This window comes from Monopterus albus, unplaced genomic scaffold, assembly GCF_001952655.1.
Source record: "Monopterus albus unplaced genomic scaffold, M_albus_1.0 scaffold253.1, whole genome shotgun sequence".
Taxonomy (NCBI): domain Eukaryota; kingdom Metazoa; phylum Chordata; class Actinopteri; order Synbranchiformes; family Synbranchidae; genus Monopterus; species Monopterus albus.
In genome coordinates, this window is record NW_018128133.1 from 198,126 (window position 1) to 221,463 (window position 23,338).

Consider the following 23,338-nt stretch of genomic DNA (forward strand, 5'->3'; position numbering starts at 1 on the left):
TTCTGTTTACAGGACCAGTATATTTTCTGCTATCAAGTGATCCTCTATGTCCTCAGATGCCTTCAAGCAGAGGAAAACATCTCAGGATAACGGGCGCAAAGTATCATCACCATTGTGTAGAGGCTGGGTGACTGTTTCACAATAGAACAAAAACAGTTGACACAGGCAGAAATTGCCAAATTACAGTACTTTTTAAAAACAAAGCCCTAGAATATTCCATTTCTTGAGAGTAAGTCATTTAAAGAAGTCTATATTTTTATTATTGCTTTTAGAGTTCTCTCTCTCTTTGGCTGCTACTCCCTTACAATGCATCTATGAGAACTGCTGATTGTATTCTTATTGTCACCTACAAGAGAACACTAATGGTTTTTTCCACAGTTTTTTTGGATTTTCATAAATAATTATGAAACTTATAAGTGGTCTCTATTTTATGTGGAACAAAATTCTACTTGTGTATTTTGAATCCTGTTTTAATGCTGGACAATTCCTTGACAGAATACTATGTCAGTATTTGCTTTGTAAATCTATTATATAGTAGTTGCTCACTGCCTTGGATAAATGATGAAATTAAAAGTGTATATATTCATTTCTTGAAAATTAAACTGGATACATTTTAAATATGTTGAGGAAACATTTGTTTTAAAAAAACAGAATAAAATGTCCTTTGTCTTTTGTCATTTCAGTGCATATTGCAATTTAGCATGACAAAGTGCTCAGCCTTATTGTTAGCAGTCATGCTGTGTAAAAAGGTTGACATCACATTCCACACTTCATCTGTAGAAACATTAACCTAATGCAGCTTTATCAAGTTTGCTGAATAGAAAACCACTGAAATGCCGGGGGAAGAGCAGCCTGTGCTGCTGTGCAAGGTTAGATACTGGAGTGGAAGGAGGGGGTCAATGAAAAGTAGGCCACTGCTTTTTAACTTTAAAATCAGTATATATACACTATATAAGTTACGCAGAGTAATACAGTAACGAAGCTTATAATGTCATAATTTCTAACTTTGAGTTTTTGGAATTATAGTTTGTAGTGATGTTCTGCGCTATAGTGAAATGTGTTATTTTGTCAAGTAACCTTATACTGTAATGGCAATTCACTGATATTAACATGGTCACTTGGCTGGTTATTGCATTGGATTGCATATTTTACAGGTGCTACTGTTACACTGTCTTTTTGTTGTAATAATTAAATTTAATTGTCCTGAATAAATGCACACCCCTAGGCTATCTGATGGAACAAACATAAATTAGCTGCAAAGATTGCAGCAATAAACAGTGTTCCAGCAGAGACAGGTTGTCTTACACCAGCTTCACCAGCATTGTGCAATGAACGCACCATGGTGTTAGTTATAAATATTGAATTTTACCATAGTTATAGCAGAAATCTTGTGAAATGTAGCTGACCACAAAAGCAAGGCAGTGTTGGCATGTTATGCTGAAAATCTGAATCAGCTTTATTGGCCAGGTGTGGAATTTGTTTCTGGTACAGTCGCTCAGTATGTGTGTATATGTGCAATGCTCTTCCATAAGGCAACGAGTAAATAAGATCAGATGAACAAAAAAGGAATTAGAAATTACAAATATATATGCACACAGTTACAATAAGGGACAAAGCTGGCCCTGTGTAAAATAATGTGGACCAATGGGGTAACTATAAAACTACAACTATAAAAGGCTAGATACTAGTTACAGTAGTTGGTATAGGTCATTTAAACTAACAAAAAAACACCTCTAGTTTATTTAAGCGGAAGTGACGATGACTATCCCGGATGTGACGTTAGGGCAACTTAAATGGCAGCTTACACACTGTACATGCTTGCCTTGTAAAAAGCTATTATTTTCGTTATTTTTTCCACAATATATTCGTAGGGCCATATTGAAAAATGTCCGGGCGACAAAGCAACAAATTGCCAAACAACTTACCACAACTGCAGAATCTTATAAAAAGAGATCCTCAGTCATACGTAGAAGAGGTAAGTGTTGTTAGCTAAGATTGCTAAGTTATTAGCTTGCATGCTAGTTGTTTGTGAATGTAAGCATACGAGAATTATCCGTTACAGTTATGTGTCACCAGTGTTTGTTCGTGTGCTTGCAACAGTTTCTGCAGCAGTACCGACACTACCAGTCCAATGTTCAGATCTTCAAACTGCAGCCTGACAAACCGAACAAGGAGTTAGCAGACCTTGTCATGTTTCTCGCTCAGGTAGCGTAACCTATGTGTAAAAACGTGTATCCATTATGTTTGTGTCAAATCGGTCACAGTCTCTCTGTCTGCCTCTCAGGAGTGATCATATCAACATACTGTATGTGCCTTCTAAGCGACTTGTAAATAAATCTCCTCTTGTCCCTCAGGTTGGTCACTGCTACCTGCAGCAGCTGTCTACTTTTCCACAAGAGCTGATAGAGTTATTATTGAGTCACCACATAGTCTTAGAGCCAGACTTAAGAATGGTAAGATGTATAATTTAACAGGACAGTTGCTCAATTGCATAACAACTTGTCACACAGCAGTGAAATGTTGTTTTTGCATGTTTTCCCTGTCCTTGTCAGACCTTCTGCAAAGCGCTGATTATTCTGAGGAATAAAGATCTGATCGACCCCACTGGCCTCCTGGAGCTCTTCTTTGAGTTGCTGAAATGTCACGACAAACTGCTTAGAAAGGTTAGAGCGTCACTGTCAGCCAACATCTAATCAGGGAATATTACAGGTTTCTGCCATGAAATTATTAGGAAGTGTTGAAACATTTTGATACATTTGGCGTAGTAAATATGCTTTCAGGGTTTGTTACATTCTTAAATAGCTTCAGACCTAAGAAGATGGGAACCCACTAGTAGTTTTAGGTAGAGGGGAATTTGTGCAACTGGTTAGTCAGAACCTTAATTACTGTACCATTTTACTTTCACTTATTTTAGTTATATAGAGTTAATTATATAATGCTGACCAATGGACTTGTTTTTCTGTATCATAATCATCTATTTATGTTGACTTTCTTTCTCCTGTTGTGCTCCTTTTCCCCTGCTCCTTCTCTCTCCATAGACACTGTACACACACATTGTAACAGATATCAAAAACATCAATGCCAAGCACAAAAACAACAAGGTCAACACGGTACGTAAATGCACACACAAGTCATCTACCTCACATTTGACTGTCTGAGTGCAGCAGCTTAAAACTGTTTTGTAATCTTGTGCATTTCAGATGTTACAGAACTTCATGTACACCATGCTGAGAGACAGTAATCCCACTGCAGCAAAGATCTCTTTAGATGTGATGGCGGAGCTCTATAAAAGGAACATATGGTGGGTGACATAGACACTGAAATAAGATATTGTAGAGCTCTTTTTACAGGGGATTCTTATTATTCACCATTATTTTTGACAGGAATGATGCCAAAACGGTTAATGTTATCACAACAGCATGCTTCTCCAAAGTGACAAAGGTATGTTTTTCCATTCTGAAAGCAATATATTTGCTGACACTAGTGAATACATAGAAAACCTGTACATCTTTTACTGTATCTCCCCCTTTTTAGATCCTTGTTGCAGGTCTTAAATTCTTCCTGGGAAAAGATGAGGATGAAAAAAATGAGAGTGATTCTGAATCAGAGGCAAGTACCAAAGATAATGTGTTTAAAGGAAGAATTATCATTTGATCGGTTTAGAAGAGAGTTAAGCATTGTTATAATGTGTATGTAGCAGAAATAAATAGGGTTTAGATTTGCTCTGCAAGTTTTATTGAGAGTCTGTGTTCTTTACCAGACAGAGGGACCCTCAGCCCGAGACCTGATGGTGAGATACTCCACTGGCAAGAAAACCTCCAAGAACAAGAAGAAAATGGAAAAGGCGATGAAAGTTCTCAAGGTACATTCAGTCAGTCAGTCAATCTTTATTGTCCCACATAAGAAAATTTGATTTGCTGTAACAAATAAAATAAAAACATACAGTAAAAACAGACAGCATACTGTCGCATTCCGAGAGAAAGAGCTATACATATCAAATTAAATGACTAAAGATATTAGGATGATATTATACACTATAATAGACCAGCCATTTATTGTCCTACATCCATACCATCTATTAGTATAAACATCATATGATATAGGAAACCATCCGTATCCATAAGCCTTACTACTAGAGTTATTGGGGGCCTCAATTGCCATACCTTACTGTATACTGCATTACTGTACTGAATTATATGTACTGTATATTAAGATGAATTGAGTTCATCATTTTACTTCTCTGGTCTCTCTGGGCAGAAACACAAGAAAAAGAAAAAAGCAGAAGTGTTCAACTTCTCTGCTATTCACCTAATTCATGATCCTCAGGGTAGGCCCACCTGTCTTTTCCACCCCATAAAAAAACTTCAGTACAAAGGATTTGTCAATGTTCATTTGCTTCAAAATAAACTACAGATAATTTTTCCTTAAAATCAGATTTCTCTGAGGGTGGGTGAATAATCATGGTCTTTGGACACCCCTGTTGGTGACTCCATCAATCAGTTTATTTAAAACAGATCAACAGTTTTCCAATGCAAAGACCAGCGCAGTAGCTTAGGCCTAATATCCAGCACCACTTTTAAATACCAGTTGTTCCAGTGATCTTTTGAAATACAGTTATTTCATTTGCAACCAGATATAGAATCATAGCTGCTGTGAAGCTGTAATTACATATGGACTAATTATTGCTGATGGAGCACAGATGATTATGTCAAATATGTAGAATCAGCTTTTCCAACATTTTTAAAGAGCAGTAGTAGCCAATGAGAACATTTAAACAGTCTGTGGTGTGTCTGTGCTTTGGATATATTTGATAGAAGCGTAAATTAGATATGACTAATGCTCACTGTTCTTGTCCTTCTACAGCTCTTCCTCTTCAATTTCTACCCATTCATCCAGAGGTTTCTTCAGCCCCATCAAAGAGGTAAAATAACTGTTAAGTAAAGTCTTTTGACTTCTGGTGACATGTTTCTAACCATCTGCTGTTTCTGTAGAGGTGACCAAGATTCTGCTGTGTGCTGCCCAGGCTTCCCACCAGCTCGTCCCCCCTGAGGTACGTTAAAATCTACAGGTTAACATAAGAATTTCTCTTAACACTGTGAACGTTGTATATTCTCTCTCATGCAGATCATTGAGTCTGTGATCATGACCATTGCTAACAACTTTGTGACAGACAGAAACTCTGGAGAGGTCATGACAGTGGGGTAAGTAGCCACCATGTGGACTCTATACTTCTTTACCTTCAGGTTGAAGTTATTCAAAGTTAATATGTATGTTAATATAAGATGTGAAAAAGGAGAATAAACGTTATGAGAAAGGCAAACCACAATACAACTCTATACGCTTCAGTATTAATGCCATCAAGGAGGTGGCAGCCCGCTGTCCTCTTGCCATCACTGAAGATCTGCTGCAGGACCTGGCCCAGTACAAGACCCACAAAGACAAGAGTGAGTGACCATCACAGTCACACTTCTGAGATGTGCATGTATGTTCCCACACAAGCAACATGTCTGTGTCTGTATTTGCCTCAGATGTGATGATGTCTGCCAGAGGACTGATCCAACTGTTCAGGACACTTAATCCACAGATGCTGCACAAGAAGGACAGGGTGAGTCTGAAACGTTACGTTCAGATTTGACATCAATGAGTATGACTTTAGTTCTACACAAAATGAGAAAAGACTTCACATAATTCATTTCTTTAGATAATTGCAATATGTAAAGTAACGTGGTGCCTTAATGGTTGAGTTTGTTCATGGTGAGTGGTTATAATGAATTATCCACATGAGAGTAGAGTGTTGGGAATGGACAAAAATCCAGCTGTTTTTGTAAACTGTGCTTTGTTTTGTCCAGGGGAAACCCACAGAGGCATCAGCAGAGGCCAGGATCAAAGACTATGGAGAGCTTGAATCTAAGGACTATATACCTGGAGCTGAAGTCTTGGAGGTGGAGGAGGAGAAGAAAGAGGGGGAAGAGGATGAAGGTCAGCAGATATTGCATCTTTGAATTCATGTTATTGGTTACATCGTCTTATGTGATCCAGTAGGGTTTATATGCTTTTATACTGCAATGCCTGTGTATAGGAATAATATATGATCAGTATTAGACTAATAAGTATTTATACAGATGGCTGGGAGAGTGCCAGTATGAGTGGTGATGATGAAGATGGGGAGTGGGTGGATGTTCATCACTCATCTGATGAAGAAACAGGAGAGGTGGTGAGGATAAAATACAAAGCTTGATAAACTGCTGAAGGCCATTTGTGTACAGTAACTTTGTTTTTAATGTAAAATGTTGCATTGATCGTCTGCTTGTGCCAGGCAGAGAAACTTCAGAGTATACCAGTGGAGGAAAGAAAAGCCAAGGCAGCAGAGGTCAGCAGCAGCAGGCTCCTCACTCAGGATGACTTCCAGAAGATCCGTCTGGTGCAGATGGCCAAAGAGTTAAACGCTGCACCAGGGAAGGGCCAGAAGAGGAAAAATGTGAGCAGGGATGATGAGCGTGACAACAGGTGAGAACGCAGTTTAAAGAATTATGCTGAGATGTGTAGTTTTTTTTTTTTAAGATGGAATATCATACTATGGGTTTTGTATGTTTTTTTTTCTAAATCTTTCAGAGGGGAGTTGCTGACCTTGAGAGATATTGAGATGCTACACAAGAAGCCAAAAGCAGACAAGGAAACCCGCCTAGCAACAGCAATGGTAAACTCCTATTTGTAGCTACTGAGAAATTTTAGAGGTACAGTCATGGTAAAATCATGATATTCAGATATCAACTATGGTGACTCTGGAAAGTCATTCATGGGCAGTTTGCACATTGTGACATGATGTGTTGAATTTTCCAGGCAGGTCGAACGGACCGGAAGGAGTTTGTCAAAAAGCGGAGCAAGCTGAACCCACATGCCAGCACTAGCAACAAGGAGAAGAGGAGGAATAAGAACTTCATGATGATGAGACACAGTCAGAATGTCAGAACCAAAGGCAAACGCTCCTTCAGAGAGAAACAGGTACGTCACACCTGTCAGATGTAAATGCCAGAATGAACTGAACAGTCTTTGCATTTCTACTGAGAATATTATTTATTCTTTTTGTTTTTTTTTTGTTTTTTTTTTTTATCCAGCTCGCTCTACGGGATGCACTCTTGAAGAAGAGGAAGCAGCACATGTAGAACACACGGAGATGATGCTGACCATACAGTGACCATCACAAACCCAATCTGTGACTGTGTCATATAATAATATACATTTTTCAGGTGGCCTGTGAACATTTAGCTCCTTGACCTGTTATTTCCAGTGGATGAATTGCATATATTTACACTGTTCTGAAATAAACCTTCTTTGATAACTGTATTTAGTAGTAGACTAAGGGTATATTATACCACTAACTCTTAATCTTGTTTTTGTGTTTTGTTCAGTTTATGCTACACCTCTCATTCCCTCCATAAAAACTGACTGATTCCTTCAACATGATAATTGGCCTCCGATTACAGATTAAATTAAAAGAAAACTATGCATGTCTGTACTTTGTGCTATAATGTTCGGGGTATAATTTTGAAACCTTTAGTTTTTTTAACTTAAAGGACACTGGTATCACCTTCCATCTGTGTACACGCTCCTCATAGGCAGCACAGGAAACAGCTTTGGTTATTAACATAAAATCAAGCATTAAAGGTGTTGCATGTTAGGCTATAAGAGCTAAAGATGCCGTCAAACTCCAGAAACTCAGTTTGTTTGCCAAATATTAGTTCTGATCTGATCCCGCTCAACAGTAATTACTGTGTTTATAAAACTGTAAAATTGACAATAATTGCTGAAAAACTATCAACACATTTTTAATTGTGATATCTCAGAAGTCTATGTCAATGGTTAAATTGCTAATTTTGAGTTTTATTTTAATGTATGAGTAAATCAGTTTGTGATAATGACTATTTCTGCTTATTTTTTGCAAGGTAAAGCAGAAATATGCAGACACTGCATTGATACACAGTAAACTGAACTCAACCAGAGTATGAGGATGTTAATGTGTAATTTTAAGTGTGATTTTTTTTTTTATTGGTCAATATAGTTAACTAGCAATGCAAATTACAGTTTAACATTTGCTGACTTTTCACATGACTCTGGTGCACAGTTTTAACTGCACAGACTTTGTGGTGGTTATACAGAACATTTAAACTGATCTTACAGTTAAATTGACATCAACATTCTTAGTCCATTATAAATAAAAGTCCTGCACTGAAAGTGTTACTTAAGTATGTAAATGTAGGAAAATGTATCATCAAAATCCTAACTCTTGAGTATTTGGACTAGTAAAGATCGAGATCAATTTTATTGTCAATTCACTATATGTGCAGGACATACAGACAGTAACAGGCCTAGTAACAATAGTCAAATATTGTAATTGTAGTAAAAATGTACAATACTACCTCTAAAATGCTGTGGAGTAGTAAGCTGTATGAAGGAACATTCAAGTAGCCTACGTCAAATTTGTAGTTAAGTAGGACCTGCAGTACTTAAGTAAATTAACTTATGTTTACATTACATTCCACTACTGTTCTTAGCATTACTGCATGCATAAATATAGTGGAAAGTGGTTTACATCATGCATTTTCCATCAGCTTCAGAGACAAAACAAGGGAGCTTAAATTAAACACTTTTTAAAATAGCACTGAAAGCTTGGTAATTTTGTTAATGCAGCAGCTGCTTGTCAGGTAATGCTTTAAAACCACAATACCCATGAGGCACCTGGACTCACAACAAATGTGTCGATGTCAAACATTGCTCTCAATGAAGCCGGCATTTTAATTTCTGCTGCGACATGAGGTATCTAATTTGAATATGTTTCACACAAGACTACAATTATGCAACATTTTACACTCATTTGTAGCATTCATCATTTAATGTGTTCGCTAAATCCTGTCCGTTTCCTGCTAGTTAGTTGTCGTACGAATGCTAACTTGTCTACTAGATGCTGTTAGCAAACAAGCTAACCGTTAATTCACTCGTAACCCACCTAGTTAAATTTATCATGTCCCGTAGAGCCATAATGTTTGACTATACGTTATATGGACTATAAGAAAGAAAGGAGCTTGTTGCTTAGAGATAGTGTTTACACTGAATGCGGCTACTAGTCAGCCGTACCAACTTGATAATCCAAGCTTGTCTTACTACATGAATTGTCGACGTGTGGTTGCATGTTGGATATTAAAGATTGCGTTTCAGCTTTTGTCGACTGTTACCCTTTGGTATCTTACTTAGAAAGTGTCGACACGTCAAAAAAAATTTAGATGTTACTTCGTGATGCTAGCTATCGTTTGGAGGTTAAACAGCTATGTAAAATATAGATACAGTTAGCAACAGCTGCTACCTCATTATAAATATCTACACCTATATATAGGTTAGATATGTTCGCATGGTATTCCATTGTCCAGGCCTGTTGTTAACTATTAAAGCATCCTTACATACATCTGTCACCATACTGGATATTTTTGGCACATCTAAGAAAAAGTAGTCCGCGCACTTTTATACCTGATTAGTTAGGATTTAGGAATATGTCTGGTTTTATAAGCACATAGTATAACAAAATTCAAACTGTAAAAGGGTGACATTTAATCAAAAAAAAACAAACAAAAACACTACATATGATGTGTTAATGTAAAACACTCCCAACCAACTACATAAATACTTTCCTTGACAATTTTCTCTTTTTTTACAAGCAGCCTTACCCTCAGTCTCTGAAAAAGTGGTCAGGGAAATGTAGTAATTCAGTATGCAGGAACAATTGTCACAATACTCTGACCAAAGGAGTTGCTGTGTCCTCTTGGAAGTGGCTGAAGTAATCTGACATGACAATAGTGAGTTTTTGTGAATGCATACCCATCTTCTGTATATCTTTGTGCCTAGTGTTGCATACTGGTTGCCTAGTGGGGGTCCCGGTTGTATGGTGCACACACACACACATGGATGCATAGAAAAATACTGCATGAATTTTAAAAAAGTGTATTGTTTTTCTGTTTGTACTCAGTGGAGTTGACTCTTCTGCAAAACATCTCTTGTTAAATTATTGACTACCCCACTTCACTTACTCCTTATGAATAAAACATCATAGTCTGTGGATGTTATGTTGCAAATGACTCAGAATCTCCCATTGAGTAAATGAATATTACTAAATTCCTACATATTTTGAAAAATCATATAGTCTCAAAGATGAAGCCTGTCCACACGTCTGCAAAGTAGAACAGAAGTCGAGCTCGACTCCTTTGATGACCAGCGTTTTCTGCTCTTACAGCTGAGAGGACTAGTGATGAGGGGGTAATACACTGAGTCTATTCATTTTCAGAGGCATAGCTCAAAAAAGAGACAGTGCATCATCTGTAAGGTGTGGGTGGAGCTTTGGCCCCTGGCTGGCTGCTCTCAGCATCTCTTCTCATTTGTGGTGATTTTTCATCAGACTCAGCAATAGGTAGGAATTTCTTTGGGTTTGACTGCACTGTATTTTCTTGTGTGTTAGTTTGGAGGAGGAATCTGCTTGTTCTAATATGCTCAATCTTTGCTGAATGAGTGAAAGGGGAAGTGACACTGAAAGGGGAGAAATACTGGCCAAACCTGCTCAGCTGCCAGACCATGTCCCCCACCAATTTCTCTTTTGTTTCTTTCACTGAAGCCTATAGAATGTTATTTGCACTGGGTTGTGGTTTCTATTTCATCTTGTTGCATGACGCAGTTAGTGACGGTTCAAATTTGTCCTGCTTATTATTGGTAGGGATGGGTGATAATTCAGTACTAGTGTTTATAGCCTCTCCATATAATTGTATAGGGTTAAATAGGGCTGCGGCTAAGAATTATTTATTAATGGTTAATCTGTTGATTATTTTCAATTCCTCAATGTATTTTGACCCAGCTGTGTAAGTCAATGATCTAAAACTGAAAAAGAAACTACTTGAAGAAAAGGATGATTATTATTGCTTTAAAAAGTTCAAGAAAACAATGAGTCAGATCTCTAAATTGTTGCTGATTAATTTTCTGTTGTTCAGTCGAGTAATAGTTTAATCCCTAGTGCCACATGTGTTGAATCAAAATATCACAACGTATCCATATTGCCTACCCCAAACTGCCACGGTCTTTATAAGGTGATCAGATTCCTCCTCTCTCTTTTCTCTCTTACAGGTGCTGTTTTCTGTAGCCGCTAGCCAACTATGGCACCAGGAAATGTGGCGGCAGCCCATGCCAAGCAGTTGAAGTCTAAGGAGAAGCGGCCTGGAAACGGGGCTTCCAAAGCAGACTTTGAGCCTGATGGGTCCTTTGTCTTTGAGGCTCATGAGGCTTGGAAGGACTTCCATAACTCACTCAGGCATTTCTACGAGGTTGGGGAGCTCTGTGATGTTACGCTGAAGGTGAGTCACCTTGTGTAAATGTAAAGGAAGGAAGGGATTTGGTTGTCTTATGTTTTTATTATAATTGATCTCTACTTATGTCTTCAGTACTCTGTCCTAGCAGTCATACTGTAGAAATAAATAAGTGGCAAGCTTGTTAATACTGCATGAAGGTGTGCCTTGTTACCTGTTTTTAAAAAGTATTTTATTTATCCCTAGGTTGGAAATAAGTTAATACCATGCCACAAGCTAGTGCTGGCTTGTGTTATCCCTTACTTCAGGTATGTTTTATTTTTATCTTTTCAGGCAGGGTCCACCGGGACCTAGGAGTACCCGGAGAGAAGCCAGGCAGGCACTGCTCCACTGTGCCGCCCTATAATATTAATTTAATTATAATATTAAGTATTTCTCTTACTCGTGAACAGCAGATGTGACTGTTTTCACCGTCATATCTTCTGCTGTTGGTCATACTGTCTGTGTGCATCTCAATCTCACAACCATCTGACAATCTTCTTGCTATTTTTCTATGCTCTGACACTGATTGTACAGGGTTTCAGTCATAGCCTATCAGGTTGTACTGTTTAGTTTTTACCCTAATCACTTTTATTTTGTTTTTCTTATTCTTTTTATTCTATTTTAGTTTCCTAAATGGTAATGGCATTCAATACTAGGTGAGAGAGAAACAGTATTTCAATTTTCTGTATGTCCTGCACATATAGTGAATTGACAATAAAAAATCTTTGATCTTGAGCTTGATAGTTACTTAATGGAGCCTATTAGCTGTGTTTTCATAAAACATTTAAGACTCAATTTTGTCATTTCAGTGTATCTCCTTATACAATGATGCTTAGATAGAAACAGTCTGTTTCTTCTTGGTCTTATACTTGTATAGCGCCTTTCTATGCTTTTACAGCACACTCAAAGCGCTTTCACATTATTCGGCCATTCACCCATTCGCACTCCCAAGCACTCACGCATTCACACACCGGTGACATCACTGGGAGCAACTGGGGGTTCAGTGTCTTGCTCAAGGACACCTCGACATGTTGACTGGACAAGCCGGGAATCGAACCGCTAATCCTCCGGTTAGGAAACGACCCGCTGTACCTCCTGAGCCACAGCCGCCCTCTTGTATATTAACATCTGGGAAAAGCCATACAGTATATTATATAAAATGGTGATATACAAAAAGGCTATTATAGTGTAAAATAACAATAGTTTTCTTTAAAACATGATATTTCAACTAAACATAATGTGAACTCTGGGCCTCCATACCTAATGAATGGACAGCAGTGGAGCAGTCTCTTGCAGGCTTCAGAACACAATATATTTTTCCGTGTTTTATGTTTTGCAGAACATTAAGCTTTGTGAAAGGAACTGTTCTTATCTAAGTGGCCATTTCTTCTCTCAGGGCCATGTTTTTGTCGGATATGTCAGAGGCTAAGCAGGAACTGATAGAAATCAAGGATTTTGATGGTGATGCTATTCAGGACCTGGTGCATTTTGCCTACTCCTCCAAGCTCACATTAACAGTTGACAATGTCCAGCCACTGCTTTATGCTGCCTGCATTCTTCAGGTAAAGAAATATAAATGCACACACTCACCAAGCAGCAGGCATAATGCGAATGTGTAAAATGCCTTTATTACTGTCTGGTTCTGTTAGGTGGAGTTAGTGGCAAGAGCCTGCTGTGAGTACATGAAGGTCCACTTTCACCCCACCAACTGTCTGGCGGTTCGTACCTTTGCTGAGAGCCACAACCGTGTGGACCTAATGGACATGGCTGACCGCTATGCCTGCGAACACTTCACTGAGGTTGTTGACTGTGAGGACTTCACATGCGTGTCACCCCAGCACTTGCGCACACTGTTGTCTTCCAGTGAGCTCAATATCCACTCAGAGACACAGGTGTACAATGCAGCAATAAAATGGCTGAAAGCAAACCCACAGCACCACAAGGCCTGGCTGGAACAGATCATGTCTCAGGTCAGAGAGTGCATAGCTTGGCTCATGAGGGGTGTTGTTTTCTTGAGCTGAGTGTTGTCGCTTTTACAACCGCAGCACACTGTATGTTGGTGTCTCTTACAGGTGCGCCTCCCTTTGCTCCCTGTAGACTTCTTAACTGGAACAGTGGCTAAGGATGAGATGATCAAAGGTAACCTGAGTTGTCGTGACCTCATGGACGAAGCCAGGAACTACCACCTCCACATCAGCAATAAGGTGGTGCCAGAGTTTGAGTATTCAGTCCGCACCATACCCCGGAAACACACCGCAGGTACTAAATATATGGTGGCCTTTGGCATTGAAAATGTAACTAAAGATTTTAAGGCACTGGTACCAACTTTTTTGTCATCCTAGACACACATGAAACAAAATGCTATTCATGTGTTGTAACAGACTCAGTCTCTTCTTCTTTCTAAAATGTGTTTGTTCTTCAAGCATGTATGATGTGTGCCAGCTTTTGTTCTTTCTTATCATTTCCTCAGGTGTATTGTTCTGTGTGGGTGGCCGGGGAGGTTCTGGCGACCCGTTTCGCAGCATCGAGTGCTACTCCATCACTAAGAACAGCTGGTTTTTTGGCCCTGAAATGAACAGCAGACGGCGTCATGTGGGTGTAATCTCTGTAGGAGGTAAGACAGGTTATATATAACACAGCAAAAAAAAAACAGAGCCTAGGTTTAGGAATTGCAAATCACAAGAAGATATAATGGTGTATTTAGTAATATGTAGTATTTTCTATAAATGTTTACTTATCCCTATTATTTGATAATTCAGAAAGGAGATCAGTATTTAATTAGCTGTAAATTAAATATTGTATACCTTGCAACCTGCCAGCTGTATTATATTTGTATTTGTAACTGTATTTGTAAAATATGACTAATTACAACTCAGAAAAGTTATAAACTTATATTTTAGTTTGTTGTAACAGTATCATTCACTGACCTCGCATGATGACGGAGGCCAACTTTGTAAATGTTTATTTCTGTTTATTAGGAAAAGTTTATGCTGTTGGAGGCCATGATGGTAATGAACATTTAGGCAGCATGGAGATGTTTGACCCTCTCACCAACAAGTGGATGATGAAAGCCTCGATGAACACCAAAAGGTACACAACACTACAATAGACTGAATCTGAATAGTACATTTTACTTTGGCTAACAATGTGGGAGAGTGTGCTGTCAGACTAACATCTGTCTCCATTTTGGCTTTTCACACCCAAGAGTTGTGATTTTCAGAAATGCTCTCCACACTGGATGGATCTGAAGAAGACCAGTCTTGAGTTGTAGTGGGAATGACAAAAACAAAGCTTGTTAAAAACAGGGACTTGGTCTGATGCTGGGAAGCAGTTATATTGAGAAGCCAAGTTTTTATGTGAACTCACTCTGTGACAGAGGGCTTTCAAAATAGTGTATTCATACCCATTTTGAATCCAAATCTGGTGCTGTTTGACATCTAGCTCTGCTGTTGCAGTGGAGAATGGGTGTGTGACTAGATTCCGAGCCAGTGCGATCACCTGACATCTTATCCACTTGTCTTTGTCTGTTGTTGTATTTCACCGGGAAGCTGAAGTGTTCCCAGACAGGAGACCTTAATGATACGGGAGGGTCTTCGAGCTCTGGCTTCTCGTTTGCATTTGTCATGGCGTTTACTAGCCAGAGACTTGGCTAAACTAAGTGTGCTGTGTGTTACTGTTCTCCAGTCTATCACTTAATATATTCATGGTGGGGCGACAGTTTTGAAAGAAATGTTCCACACCCAAATAACCTTATTGATAACTACCATTAAAGATTGCACTGGGTACAAGGCCTGTAACAAAACATCCATCCATCCATCCATCCATCCATTTTCTTTCGTTTATCTGGAACCGGGTCACGGGGGCAGCAGTCTAAGCAAAGATGCCCAGACTTCCCTTTCTCCAGACACTTCCTCCAGCTCCTCCGGGGGAATGCCAAAAAAAGAGGCGTTCCCAGGCCAGCCCAGAGACATAGTCCCTCCAGCGTGTCCTGGGTCTTCCCCGGGGCCTCCTCCCGGTGGGACATTCCCGGAACACCTCCCTAGGAAGGCGCCCAGGAGGCATCCGAAACAGATGCCCGAGCCACCTCGGGCTCGGGCATCTGTAACGAAACAGTTCAGTACAAATACGTGTACCTTTACACCCCTGCTATTGACCATACTGTGAGTGATGGATAAATGACACATACAGCGGGGCAAATAAGTATTTGATACCCTGCCGATTTTTTCAGTTTTCCCACTTACAGAGAATGGACAGATCTGTAATTTTCATCGTAGCTACACCTCAACTGTAAGAGACAGAATCAACAAAAAAATTCCGGTACATCACATTGTTAGATTTTTAAATAATTTATTTCCATTGTATTGCATGATATTAAGTATTTGATCACCTACCAACCAGCAAGAATTCTGGCTTCCCCAGACCTGTTAGTTTGTCTTTAAGAAGCCCTCCTATCTTCCACTCATTGCCTGTATTAATTGCACCTGTTTGAACTCGTTACCTGTATGAAAGACACATGTCCACACACTCAATCTATCAGACTCCAACTTCTCCACTATGGGCAAGACCAAAGAGCTGTCTAAGGACACTAGGGACAAAGTGTAGACCTGCACAAGGCTGGGATGGGCTACAGGACAATAGGCAAACAGCTTGATGAGAAGGCAACAACTGTTGGTGCAATTATTAGAAAATGGAAGAAATTCAAGATGGCTGTCAGTCTCCCTCGGACTGGGGCTCCATGCAAGGTCTCGCCTCGTGGAGTATCAATGATCCTGAGAAAGGTGAGGGATCAGCCTAGAACTACACGGGAGGACCTGGTCAATGACCTGAAGAGAGCTGGGACCGCAGTCTCAACGGTTACCATTAGTAACACACTACACCGTCATGGCTTAAAAACCTACAGCGCACGCAAAGTCCCTCTGCTCAAGCCAGCACATGTCCAGGCCCGTCTGAAGTTTGCCAAAGACCATCTGGATGATCCAGAGGAGGCATGGGAGAAGGTCATGTGGTCAGCTCCACTCACCGTGTTTGGAGGAAGAAGAAGGATGAGTACAATCCCAAGAACACCATCCCAACCGTGAAGTATGGGGGTGGAAACATTATGCTTTGGGGGTGCTTTTCTGCAAAGGGGACAGGACGACTGCACCGTATTGAGGAGAGGATGAATGGGGCCATGTATCGCGAGATTTTGGACAACAACCTCCTTCCCTCAGTAAAAGCATTGAAGATGGGTCGTGGCTGGATCTTCCAACATGACAATGACCCCAAACACACAGCCAGGGCAACTAAGGAGCGGCTCCGTAAGAAGCATTTCAAGGGCCTGGAGTGGCCTAGCCAGTCTCCAGACCTGAACCCAATAGAAAATCTATGGAGGGAGCTGAAACTCCGTGTTGCCCAGTGACAGCCCCAAAACCTGAAAGATCTGGAGAAGACCTGTACGGAGGAGTGGGCCAAAATCCCTGCTGCAGTGTGTGCAAACCTGGTCAAGACCTACAGGAAACATCTGACCTCTGTAATTGTAAACAAAGGTTTCAGTACCAAATATTAAGTTCTGTTTTTCTATTGTATCAAATACTTACAGTATTTCATGCAATACAATGGAAATAAATTAGTAAAAATCTAACAATGTGATTTTCTGGAATTTTTTTTGTAGATTCTGTCTCTCACAGTTGAGGTGTACCTACGATGAAAATTACAGATCTGTCCATTCTTTGTAACTGGGAAAACTTGAAAAGTCGGCGGTGTATCAAATACTTATTTGCCCCACTGTATGTATCTACTTTGAGCAATGTATAGTCCCCATCACAGAGCTGGAAAAACTAAAATGGTGTCTGTACTGTATGTGTTTCTCAGGAGGGGTATAGCCCTAGCAGCTCTTGGCGGTCCTATCTATGCCATTGGAGGTCTGGATGACAACTCCTGCTTCAATGACGTGGAGCGTTATGACATTGAAAGTGATTGCTGGAGCGCCGTGGCTCCAATGAACACACCCAGAGGAGGAGTGGGGTCTGTGGCACTGGGGGTAAGACTGAAGTGGAAAGCCAGGCAGCTGTGATTGATAAATCATGTCTGCACTGCATTCCCTTATATCCTCTCCCTGCCAGAGTTTTGTGTATGCAGTTGGAGGCAACGATGGCGTGGCTTCGCTATCCAGTGTGGAGCGGTTTGACCCTCACCTTAACAAGTGGACAGAGGTCAGCGAGATGGGCCAGCGGCGGGCTGGGAATGGAGTTAGCAAACTGAACAGCTGCCTCTATGTAGTGGGTGAGAAGGACTAATAAAATGGACATATCACATTTCTCAGTTTGATTTCCAACACCTGCAGTGTTCTTCAGTTCTGATCACTTTAATAGCCTTGTGAACATTATCAGAGCAGCAGTTCGAGGTTGTGTTTTTGTCCTACATTTGCTTTTACTGCAGTGACTGAAATTAGACCGACTCTTTGTCAGTATTTTGCTGACATGGGTGCTTTTTTCTTGATATGCCCACATCACATGCCTTAAGTTCACGCCCTACAATTTTATATACAAATGTGTAAATCAGGGAAGACAGAAGTGTGTGTTTCGTAAAACTATCTGGTAACTGATTCACAGTGTCAGGATTGGATCTTTTATTGTGCCACTTGAATTTGAAGAGCCATTCAAGGTTCATTGAAACCTCTGTTGTGACATGTTGCTGAGTCAGTGGCTGTGGCTTAAAATGAATATATAATCTTCTCTTGTGGCTGCTCCTTTACAAACAGCATAATCCTACTCAGTGAAACTAAAAGTTACAAGTAAAATCATGTCAGATTCCATTAAGCTTTTTTCACAAAACCTTAAAAGAAAAATTTCTTGTTTTTTTTTAAATATTTGTCTGTCTCATTTTCTAAAGGTGGTTTTGATGACAACTCACCTCTGAGCTCTGTAGAGCGCTTTGACCCACGAATGGACCGCTGGGAGTATGTGTCTGAGCTGACCACACCCCGTGGTGGGGTCGGGGTCGCCACTGTAATGGGAAGAGTGTTTGCAGTCGGAGGCCACAATGGGAACATCTACCTGAACACGGTGGAGGCTTTTGAGCCTCGAATGAACAGGTGAGGTGGAGGTGAACAAGGGCTGTGTGATGCCGTGTTTCTAAGGTATTGAGGCAGATTGTTAGGTGTCTCTATATTTTTGTCCTTCCCCGCTACATACATGAGAGGGTCAGAATATTAGGAACACCTCTGGATATAATGTGGTCCAGTACAACCCCGCCTTTAACTATGACCTCAATAATAAACATATACAGTAATTGAATAGTTAAATTAACAGTTTCTCCAAAAACCAACATTTTGTGTTTCATAAACACAGATGTTAAGACAGAAGTGTTGCATTTACAGGTGTACCTAATAAAGTGGCTGATGAGTGTATTTATATCTGTTACTAATAGACAACCAGTTATATAATAGACAACACCACATAAATAGCGACAGTCTGTTCCTCCAGTTATGGAGGACCAGTAGAAACATTTATTCTTTTAACTCAAATGTTTTATGCTATTTTCTTTTTTTGTTAAATGTCTTAAAGCTGTTTGAATTACCTTTGTGAATGAAGTGTGCTATACAAATATACTTGCCTTGCCAACTGTCATATAGTTGATGAATAATGTGAATTCTGCAGCTACAGTCCTCCAGTAGTTCTAAAGAGCAGCCGTCCAGCACCGTTAACGTTGTCACGTTGCGGTTCTTATTTGATCTGTACCTGTTTGCTGTTCAGGTGGGAGCGGGTGGGTTCGGTGTCTCACTGTCGTGCCGGTGCCGGAGTGGCTGTCTGTTCGTCTCATGTCAGCCAGATCAGGGACATCGGCCAGGGCTCCAGCAACGTGGTCAACTGCATGTGACTGCCGCATATTTACCAGGTGACTGACTGCCAGGTCACCAGCAGATCTAATCACTGCACGGGCACACAACACAAAGCACACAGACAGTGACAGAATGGTTTCACCCAGCAACCCTTTTACTGTCAACACAGTCTGAGCATCAGCCTCAAACTGATTCAGGATGATGTTCAGTTCTCTCACACTGACTGAGGAATTTTAGGGAGCTTTTGACTTGAATTGCACATCTGATAAAGTCTTTTTGAACAGAAAGACACATCCAAGGCATTTTTCTTGACTCCTCTTAGTGTTGTTTGCAATAGTATTTTGTACTGTATTTTCTTTTGTTTGGCATAGTTTTGTTGTTTTAAGGGAAAATAGCTGAGCCTTGAATTTAATACTAGCCTCTTGAGAATGTGAGGCAAGTTTGGGTTCAGAACTGCTATGTTAACTGTGCACATTATGAACATGGACTGTATGTTGGGCCAGTTTGAAAGGATTTCTAATTGCTTCTTTAACTGTCTCTGGATTACGGCCTCTGCGGTTGTTCATTGTCCAGAGAGATGAGACAAATCAGTCAGTAAAAAACATTCACATTGGACCTACTTGAACGTCTTGTTTCCGGTGCAGTGTGCGCAGTAACATATACCAAACATGGCAAATTTTAAGATGTCAAATACATTTCCAGAATTCCTGTGATCTTATAGGAGAGCCTCCATTTCAGTGGCAGTTTAACTTTGACGGTGAAATTCAGAGCTGTTCCAGCTGCAGTAAGCTACATCGCCCAAGCATTTCTAGCTGGGATTTGCCTGTACTTAGGTGTGAACAATCATTTAAGGCTGTTATGGACAAATCAGTCACTGGTTAAAAGGTGATTTAACTGCTGCAAGTGCCAGACACACTCACAGAAAGGTGCGTTAGCCATTTAACAAAGCTACAGATGTAAATCCAGTTCAAGCACCTGATGAATCCCAAATCCTGTCTTTTACCTCGACTTCAGAATTGAGAAAGGATTGATGGCCGGCATCTACTCGAGAGTCGAGGAGTGATCAGAGCAATATGATGCCTCTTTCCAGTTCTTTCTCATTTTACATTACTCTTCCAACTGACAGGGGCAGATCTTCAAATCCCAGGTTTGTCTTGTCTAATCAAAGCACTTGCAGACGTGTATCAGATTCAGCTGAGGTTTGTTTTTGCAGAAGGTCTTGTTATATTTTAATATATGGACATTTTTGTGTAATAAAATAGGTGTATCTTTGATATTCTTCTTTACTACACTATCTAATCCATCGCTGTGCACTACTTTCGTAGAATAGATGTGAAGTTGGAGTATATTTTTGTCCTAAATGGAGAATTTCATTGTGTTTTAAGTTTGAAGATGTTTATTTAACTGCCATATCTAAGAATAATTTAATAATTTCTGGCAACGGTTTTTCAGAATAACCTGACAGAGTGATGATTGTAAAACAGAAATGTTATAAATGGTTTATACGAGAAATATAAATGCTATTGCACAGTTTGTGTTCTACTGGTATTAATACTCATTTTTACTCCAAAACTGAAGCAATTGCAAACAAGTCAGGTAGGTTTTTGTATACTTTCCTGTACTTTGTGTTGTTCTTCCTCCTCTTGACTGCTTCCATCTTGTGCTTTTTATTTGGTATTGGTATAAATTGGTATAATAAAGATATGTGTAAAGTTCACTGGTGGAGTCCTCTTTCTTTCCTGTAACACTCCCATCAGGACTGACCATAAACGGGTTCCAGAAACAGTCTTCGGCAATCAAATCTGTTGTAATGCCCTTTTATAAAATTAAAAGTCATAATATGCACATCAGGCTCTAAACTAAAGAGTTTTGTGAATTAGTTTCTTTTTCTGGTTTATTTGTGGTTTTTCATCTCAGTGACGACTGAGAGAACACTCCGGACCGATAATCCTGGAGTTTTGTTGATCATTCTGCTGAGCAGTATAATGTATAAATGAGATTTTGATGTCAAATTTGAGTTTTTATTGTTTTGTAACATCCCATTACCCCAAGTTAACAGTTAACCAGTGTAACAGTTTGTTGCAGAGCTTCGGCACTATAACGTTTTATTGACAGTTGACATGTGGTTATTATAAACATCTGGACTTTGTGGTTTCACTGTGATTTGCACTCTCCTCTCATGAATGTATCAAGATTATTGAGAGGTTGCACATTGTTGATTTACACAAAGTTCCTGATGAAATGCATTGGCTGAAATCTATCACATCATTATGTACTGGGTGCTGAGAGTTTTGGGGCATATACAGCAAAGTTTACAGAATTTGTACCATTTTCAACAGTTGTTTAGAAAAAAAGAATGAAATCATTTTAATGCTTTGTGTAGGTAAGTACATTTTATTCACAGTATATAACACATTTAATCAACTAAATGCTTTAAAATGTATTTAGCTACAATTAACATGTAGTAAAAATAGAGAATGCAGTGCATACAAGAAAAGGTTGATAATTAATCAGTGTTTTACATTTTCATAGTAATATTTTTATTGGTAATTATTTTGTCAGTGTGACACTTAAATGTTTTATCCTTAATATTTCACGTAGTGCAGTGAAAATAGTTAACTTTCTTTTTAACCACCAAAGTTTTAATTTTCAATAAACATCCACTGGTTGTGCTGTAGAGAATTAGTGAAGAGGTCAAGTGTTTGTCATCTGTGTTTTACTGCTTTCAGTCTTTGGACTCTGGATGGATGCTGAAAAGAGGCAAACCAAAGAGAAGATGCTCAGAGAGCTGATGACCTGGAGCTTGAACACATCACAAACATTACCAGACTCTGGGTTAAGAGGAAAAACTAGGATGTGTTGAAACGCACCTTAAAAGGTGAACACAGAAAGGTAAATATGGACAGAAGACAAATTCTTCTGCAGCTGTTCGGCATCGCTGCTCTTCTTGCTGGTGGTAAGTCTATATATTTTGGATTTAAAAAAAAAAAAAAATTTTCTAAAATTGAAGCTCGATCCCGAGACAGGAATTTTAATGGTCAACCACCTGAGAAATGGAATAAAATGTGTTTTTAGCCAATGAGCTGAGGCGGCTGTGGAGGACATGAACTGAGTGCAGACCTGGGATGGAAATTTATCAGAATGACGAAATACACATACAAGATCTTTCTAAACATTTTGTATTTTGTTCCATATTTAAGAACAGTTTTCAGCTAAGTTTTACTCATCTCTGTTGTGATCCCTAATAAGATCAGTCATTTTAAGATGTGCTTAAATGTCACATCTTAAAATGTGAAGATGTCTTAACACTAGGTTATTTTACTGCCATGTTTTTTTTTTTTGTTTGTTTGTTTTTTACACAACCAATTGTCTTTATAAACAAAAGGTGGTTTATGCTTGTAGGTGGTTTAACTGGCAAAAGTTGCAGTTTTTTATGTTCTAATTGTTCTTTAAATCAGCTGACGTGAAAGTCAAAGTAAGCAGTGGTTTAATCTTCTGATAGAGGGTTTTCAGTATCTGATGCGTCTGTAGCATCATAGTGCGCTCATCTCTTTACATCGTGCAGAGTGTTCTTTAAGGATGTGTGCAAAACATGTGATTCTATAGTGTCTGTGAAGCTGTTAAAGTCAAACATTACCCAAAGGTTTGTGTGAGGTTCTGAGAGTTGGTCGACGTGGCTGGACTGCAGCTCTGTCATGGGACTTTTATGATCAATGCACATTCAAATGAATCATTCACATCAACTGAGTATTTTTACTTATCAACCAGTGAAAGCTAAGGGCTGAAAGATGTTATACCATTATGTCTAATCATGCAGCAACACTACATACATCCATATTTAAAAAACGAATTATTTAAACCAAATAAATTCTGAGATTAATAGACTGAATATTATTTAACATGTACCGATGAGTGACACAAGGAAAACTACAGTAACGTGAAGTGCACAACATAGTTTTTAGTGTCTCAGCACTCATTAAAGGCATTCATTAATTTAGAGCTGCAACTATTAGTCAGTTAATTAATGAGCAGTTAACCATCAACTATTATGAAGCAAAAATCACCCAACATTTTCTGATTCTGACTTCAGCATTTTTTAAATTCTACTCATTTATTGAAAGTTTTTTGTGTCGCCCTTTTT

General features: G+C 39.3%; 3 protein-coding genes across 8 annotated transcripts in view; all 3 read left to right on the plus strand.

The window, feature by feature from the left end:
• Positions 1–618, plus strand: part of ptpn13 (protein tyrosine phosphatase non-receptor type 13) — a 42,180-nt gene extending 41,562 nt beyond the window's left edge. The window contains 1 exon segment of the mRNA XM_020621063.1: positions 13–618. Coding sequence (XP_020476719.1) covers positions 13–90 — 78 coding nt within the window. The 3' untranslated portion in view covers positions 91–618.
• A 1,156-nt stretch (positions 619–1,774) lies between these two features.
• sdad1 (SDA1 domain containing 1) lies at positions 1,775–7,901 on the plus strand. Its single transcript, XM_020621032.1, is given in 22 exon segments — positions 1,775–1,975; positions 2,101–2,205; positions 2,355–2,453; positions 2,553–2,663; positions 3,039–3,110; positions 3,201–3,301; positions 3,384–3,441; positions 3,535–3,609; positions 3,761–3,862; positions 4,258–4,327; positions 4,435–4,446; positions 4,766–4,921; positions 4,992–5,050; positions 5,125–5,201; positions 5,347–5,444; positions 5,529–5,605; positions 5,850–5,979; positions 6,123–6,214; positions 6,317–6,507; positions 6,613–6,697; positions 6,841–7,002; positions 7,116–7,901. Coding segments are annotated over 22 exon segments (2,070 nt in total). The 5' UTR covers positions 1,775–1,885; the 3' UTR covers positions 7,164–7,901.
• Positions 7,902–8,714: 813 nt separating this feature from the next.
• On the plus strand, positions 8,715–23,264 carry klhl8 (kelch-like family member 8). 6 transcript variants are annotated; one of them, XM_020621059.1, is made up of 14 exons: positions 8,753–8,814; positions 9,711–9,845; positions 10,331–10,453; positions 11,158–11,384; positions 11,583–11,644; positions 12,775–12,940; positions 13,028–13,348; positions 13,451–13,637; positions 13,849–13,992; positions 14,357–14,468; positions 17,229–17,397; positions 17,480–17,639; positions 18,249–18,450; positions 19,112–19,780. In XM_020621059.1, the coding sequence occupies exons 4-14, from the start codon at positions 11,187–11,189 to the stop codon at positions 19,233–19,235; spliced, it is 1,845 nt and encodes a 614-aa protein (XP_020476715.1). In that variant the 5' UTR covers positions 8,753–8,814; positions 9,711–9,845; positions 10,331–10,453; positions 11,158–11,186; the 3' UTR covers positions 19,236–19,780. The 6 variants fall into 6 exon arrangements, with proteins under 6 accessions (XP_020476718.1, XP_020476717.1, XP_020476712.1 ...); XM_020621062.1 differs by lacking the exons at positions 9,711–9,845; positions 10,331–10,453 and adding an exon at positions 21,927–23,264 and having other exon boundaries at positions 8,715–8,814; positions 19,112–19,253; XM_020621061.1 differs by lacking the exons at positions 9,711–9,845; positions 10,331–10,453 and adding an exon at positions 20,212–20,903 and having other exon boundaries at positions 8,715–8,814; positions 19,112–19,253.
• The last annotated feature ends 74 nt before the right edge of the window (positions 23,265–23,338 follow it).